Source organism: Cornus florida, unplaced genomic scaffold (genome assembly GCF_030987335.1).
Source record: "Cornus florida cultivar Cherokee Brave unplaced genomic scaffold, ASM3098733v1 CherokeeBrave_3.0.0_Hap2_Chr05, whole genome shotgun sequence".
Taxonomy (NCBI): domain Eukaryota; kingdom Viridiplantae; phylum Streptophyta; class Magnoliopsida; order Cornales; family Cornaceae; genus Cornus; species Cornus florida.
This window is the reverse complement of record NW_026775575.1, coordinates 65,169,356-65,175,658: the sequence shown is the minus strand read 5'-3', so window position 1 is coordinate 65,175,658 and position 6,303 is coordinate 65,169,356. Positions and strand designations below refer to the sequence as shown.

The 6,303-nt window shown below is 35.7% G+C and overlaps 1 protein-coding gene across 1 annotated transcript; it reads left to right on the top strand.

The window, feature by feature from the left end:
• Positions 1-660: 660 nt before the first annotated feature.
• On the top strand, positions 661-1,426 carry LOC132309378 (uncharacterized). Its single transcript, XM_059807695.1, has 3 exons — positions 661-727; positions 880-1,075; positions 1,195-1,426. The coding sequence occupies exons 1-3, from the start codon at positions 661-663 to the stop codon at positions 1,424-1,426; spliced, it is 495 nt and encodes a 164-aa protein (XP_059663678.1).
• The last annotated feature ends 4,877 nt before the right edge of the window (positions 1,427-6,303 follow it).

Below are 6,303 nucleotides of genomic sequence, written 5' to 3'. Positions count from 1 at the left end.
ATCTTCGTGGTGCTATTCTTTTCAGTCTCTTCTTGCAAGTATTGATGACTTTGTTTGCACCGTCACGGAAAAGATTCAAACACAAAATGATAACCACTATGATGTGGTCGTCTTATTTGCTTGCTGATTGGGTTGCGGCCTTTGCCATTGGACTCATTGCCAGTGTCCAAGGAGACAACTCCAACAAGCCTATGGTAAATCAAGACTTGGCAACATTTTGGGCTACACTCTACACCAAGATGGCTGTGGTGCATAGTAAGATGGGGTACATATTCCGCTTCATATGTTACATCCTGACAGTGATTTCCTTCCAGCAATTTGCTTCCCATCACAACACACACATATTAATCCATGGAGGAATTGACATTGCTATTACCTATACTTTGCTTATTGGTGCCGTTGGCATGGAATTAGTATCACGTCTCATGCTCATCTTGTCTGACTGGACTTTAGTTAGAGTCGAGAATGGTGTGGTTAAAACCATTGTCTATGCCATCCGCATGAGACTAATTCCAATATTCGACAAAAGATGGCGTCGATCTCTCTCACAGTTTAGTTTGATAAGTTACAGCTTTGCTGAACGGCACTCATGGCGATGAAATATGGTACACAAGAAGCAAACCCGTCAAGGATAACCTCAAGGACTTCATTTTCGCGAGGATGAAAGATATGACTATGGCAGCTTCTGCTGCGAAGTTGGATGCTTCAGATTCAGATGCTTTAAATGGTATATATTCGGCCAAGGGCAATTGGATTCTTTCCCAATACTCTGGCCACCTTCCCAATACTCTGGCCACCTTTTCCGTCAACCCTCAATTATCGAATGGAGTGTGAGCAAGCAAGTTGACTACAATAAGAGCCTTTTGATGTGGCATGTAGCTACTGAAATGTGCTATTTCACCGACCCTGAATCTGATTACGAAGATCTGAATCGTCAATATAGTAAGACGCTATCAGATTATATGTTGTACCTTTTGGTCATGCGGCCTGCATTAATGAAGTCTGCAGTAGCGATTGATGCGCAAAAGAGATTCCACATTATGTTTGAGCATGTCGAGCATCTCATGCAGCTGGAGTTAGATGCTAACCCTACGAAATTCAAGACGATGGAGGAAAAAAAGAAATTTGTTTGTGACTGTATACTTAAAACTTCCTCGTTTGAAAAATCATATACACACTTTATTCGGGAAACAGTGTTAAAGGATGCAAGAGATCTCGCATTGAGTCTTCTCAAATAAATGATAAGCCAAAAAGGTGGGAAATGGTGGGCAAAGTGTGGGTGGAAATGTTGCGCTTTGGAGCAATTCATTGCACAGGGCGTAGTCATTCTCAGCCGCTCAGCAAGGGTGGAGAACTTATTACTCTGGTTTCGTTGCTAAATGCGCACTTTGGCTTAGGATGGCAGTTCTCGATATCTAAGCTGTGAGATATATTTTGTAATTGGCTAATTTCGATGTCAAAACAAATCCGATCGAGTTGTAATTTTTCAGTACAAAATTTCAAAGATTAAATATCTGATGCGGATTTGAAGAAGGTCAAGTGTTCATGGTATACTACACTCCAAGATGATGAGAACAACGCTATAAAAAGTTTTGAGAGGTAGTGAGAACATTTAGGAAGGGTTTTGAAAGGTTCGGAACAAAATTTTACATTCTGTCCATCTTGAACTAGTTCAAGATCTATCGAACAGGTTCAACTACATCAGAATGCTAAAATTTCAAGACTGACCATCGTGAACCGGTTCAAGAGGGATGAACCGGTTCAAGAATCCGTGGGATTCCTTACTGTCCATCTTGAACCGGTTCAAGATGGCTGAATCGGTTCAAGAAGTCCTAGATGCATCAGGTTTCCAGTTTCCTTCTTCTGATGTTTCCTTTTTGATCCCAGCTTCCTTCTATATCCTATGCACGAAATTTATCATATTTTCTGAGGGATTAGGACTTTCAAAACTCTATATAAACCTTGTCATATACATTGGTTTATGATGGCTTGAGGGAAAATCAATTCTATATTTTGAGAAAGCCTTCTAGAGAGAAAAAATTCAGAAAATCAAATATGATTATTCTGAATTTATTTATGAGAGCATACACATATATTCATGAGTGATTTAGTCGTGTTGTTCTCTATCTCATCGGAATTGGATCTATACTGAAGATTCAGATATTCCAAATGAGAAGCAGGATTTAATTCTTCTATAATCGAGTTCAGATCTTGAAGAACAGAAGTAAGCGTTATCACACTTTGAAAGGGTTGGAGCATTCGTGGAGTGCTGTTTGATCTACCTGCTACTCTTCTACAAATATCAAGTGTAAGCCTGAGATCAAGTTGCTGTTGGATGGGGAGTCGCAAAGCCAAAGGATCGTCAGCGGTTGGTGTGGTGTAGAACGATAGGGTGTAAGTCAGAGTCAAAGTTCGATATACTTTGTTTCAAACGTAGTGGATTGATTTACTTTGAACTGCATAGTCCATGAGGTTTTTCCCATAACAGTTGACGTATTTTATCAACTGGGGTTTCCTCGCTAAAAATCCCGGTGCAATCTCTCTAAACCTAACTTGCTTTACTTTTCAGTATTTATATTTATGATTGTGGATATTTAATTGCTCATGCAATTTAATTAATTATAAATTAAGCAAGTTGACCTAATAATCAGATCTAGGTCATTAAAGGAGTTAATCACAATTAAAATCAACTGTTTCCGCACCCCGCGTAACTCTTGTTTTACAATTTGGTATCAGAGCGGGTAACTCGATATACTGAGTTGATCATATTTGTTGATTAATTGTTGATTTTTACATCATGTCTGAAAATTCATCTGTTGATGTGTTGCCTTTATCTCCTGTTTTTTATTCTGTCACAAGCATGCAAAGTGAATGGTCAAAATTTGAAAAGGATTTTGAAAATTTGTTAGAGAAATTAAATCTTGCTGAACTTGATAGAGATATTTATAAGTTAGAAGTTTCTGTCTCTAATAAGAATTTGGAAGAAATTGGCCTTAAGAATTTGAATCTTCTTCATAAGATTGATTTTCTAGAAAAGGAACTTAAGAAGGTAAATTTGTTTAATAAATCACTGGAACTTAAAATTGATAATTTGAGTAGTGAATTTGTTAAATCAAAACAGTCATTTCAGAAAATTGATATTAACACTTGCAAAATAGATAAGTTGAAAGGTGTGGTTGGGAATGTTATGAGTAACAAAGATTTGGCATCAACTTCAAATGATCTGTATTTTAAAAAATCAAAAGATAATTTTGTGAATGTTGAAACCAAGCCTTGTGTTATTTTTAATTCTCCTAAACTTATTTCAACATGTCATTTTTGTGGTGAAAAAGGGCATATCAAGTATAAGTGTCAGAAAAGAAAAATTGAACTAGGAAAGAATTTGAAAAATCTAGAGAGTTCAAAATTGAGGAAGAAGATGATTAAGATTGTTGAGCCTTATGACACTTTGCCTAGAACAATAAGGAAATCATTGCATAATGAATTTAAAATTGTTTGGGTAAAGAAAGAGAATTTTAAATATCTTGCCATGCACACTGCACTTAGAGCACTTGGTCCATGTGGTTGGTACTTTGGTAGTGGTTGCTCTAGGAATATGACAGGGGATAGAACATTATTTACCACGTTTAAGGAATGCTCAATTAGTACTATTACTTTTGGTGATGGTAAGGCTTCTACTGTAAGTGGTAAAGGTAAGATCAAATTTTCAGGAATTGGAGAGTTAAAAAATGTTCTATATGTTAAAGGTTTAGCTGCTAATCTGTTGAGTATTAGTCAAATATGTGATGAGGAGTTTCAAGTCAATTTTACTCAACAAGGGTGTTTTGTAACTAATGAAAAAGGTGAATGCATCTTGAAAGAAACTAGAACTTCTGATAATTGTTATGTTGTGTTTTCATATCCTTCACTTATGTGTTTTCCTGCAGTTACTGATAAGGTTGTTTTATGGCATAAAAGACTTGGACATGTGAATTATAATGATTTAGTGAATTTGTCTAACAATGATCTTATTCGAGGTTTGCCTAAATTGAAGATGCCTAAGAATAAAATATGTGGTCCATGTTAGTTAGGAAAACAAACTAGAGTATCACATAAGAGAGTTATTCATAAAGTCACTTCTCGACCTTTAGAGTTGATTCATATGGATTTGATGGGTTGCATAACACCTGATAGCATTGGAGGAAAAAGATATTTGCTTGTTATGGTTGATGATTTTTCTACGTTTACTTCTGTTGCATATTTGAGAGAAAAATCTGATACTTTTGTGAATTTCAGGTCTATTTGCTAACTTATTCAAAATGAGAAGGGATATCGAATTAATCGGATTAGAAGCGACAATAGAGGTGAATTCGAACCTAAAAAGTTTATTGAATATTGTGATAAGAATGGCATTAAGTATGAATTTTTAGCACCTAAAACACCACAACAGAATGGTGTAGTGGAAAAATAAAAAAAAAAAAAAAAAAAATAGGACAATCGCAGGTATGGCTCGTACTATGCTTCAGAAGAATAAGATTGCTAGTCACTTTTGGGCTGAATCGGTACGTACTGCTTGTCATATCCTAAATAGAGTTTATCTTAGGCCTGGAACTAACAAGACTTCATATGAATTGTGGTATAATAGAAAGCCCATTGTTAAATACTTTAGAGTCTTTGGAAGTAAATGTTTTATCCTTAGAGATAGGGAACACTTGGAAAAATTTGACTCTAGAAATAATGAAGGTGTGTTTTTGGGTTATTCACAAACTAGTCGGGCTTATAGGGTTTTTAATCTTAGAACCAAAGTGGTCATGAAGTCTATAAATGTTGTATTTGATGATACAAAATCTAATACAACCTCTTCTCAACTTGATGAAGAAGAAACTAATTTTGAAATTGCAGGAGAAAAGAAAGTACCTGCTATTCAAGAAGAAGAAAGAGTTGAGGATTTAGGTGGAGAAGGTGGAGAAGGTGAAGAGGTTGAAGAATATAAAGATGAGGAATTAGAGGTTACCACTGATGAACCTATAGGAGTTCCTGCACCGTCTCTAGATATTCCCACATGTAGCAGTTCTAGAGTTAGATTGAGTCATCCAATTGATAATGTGATAGGTCCTTGGAATAAGCATGGTACTAGGAGTACAGTCCGTGATAATGTAGGACACTCATGCATTGTAGATGATATAGTTCACTCATGTCACATGGCTCAGTTTGAACCTAAGAATGTTGATGAAGCTCTTCAAAATTCTGATTGGCTTATGGCTATGCAAGAAGAATTGCTTCAATTTGTGAAGAATGATGTTTGGGAATTAGTGCCTCAACCTAGTGATGTTAATATCATAGGGACCAAATGGATCTTTAAAAATAAACTTGATGAATAAAGCTAGGTTAGTTGCACAAGGATACACTCAAGTTGAAGGAATTGATTTTGAAGAGACTTTCGCACCTGTTGCTAGACTTGAGTCTATTCGACTTCTTTTTGCCCTTGCATGCCACTTTAAATTCAAATTATTTCAAATGGATGTTAAAAGTGCTTTTCTTAATAGTATTTTGCAGGAAGAAGTTTATGTAGCATAACCAAAAGGTTTTATTGATCCACATAATCCTGATTTTGTTTTTCATCTTAAAAAGGCTCTTTATGGTTTAAAGCAAGCACCTAGAGCATGGTATGAGAAGTTGACTTCTTATCTATTGCACAAGGGCTTCAGAAGAGGAGGAGCGGATAAAACGATGTTTATTTTCAGGAAAGGAAAAGATTTTCTTGTTGCTCAAATATATGTGGATGATATTGTTTTTGGTGCTACTTGTGATAATATTGTTTATAATTTTTCTAAAGATATGAGTAATACTTTTGAAATAAGCATGGTTAGTGAACTAACTTTCTTTCTAGGTCTCCAAGTGAAACAACTTGATGATGGGATTTTCATATATTAATCAAAATATGCAAAAGAGCAAGTTAAAAAGTTTGGTATGAAAGATTCAAAGCATATTCAAACTCCTATGAGTACTTCATCCAAATTGGATAGAGACTCTGATCCTAACAAGGTTGATCATTTCTTGTATAGGAGTATGATTGGTAGCTTGTTGTATTTGGCAACAACTAAGCCAGATATATCATTTAGTGTAGGTGTTTGTGCTAGGTATCAAGCTGATCCTAGAGAACAACACATCCTTGCAGTCAAGCGTATTATTCGTTATGTGACTACTACATTAAATTATGGATTGCGTTATTCTTCTAAGTCTAACTCCGAGATTGCAAGCTATACTGATGCTGATTGGGCTAGAAACAAGGATGATAGAAAGAGTACTTCAGGTGGTTGTTTC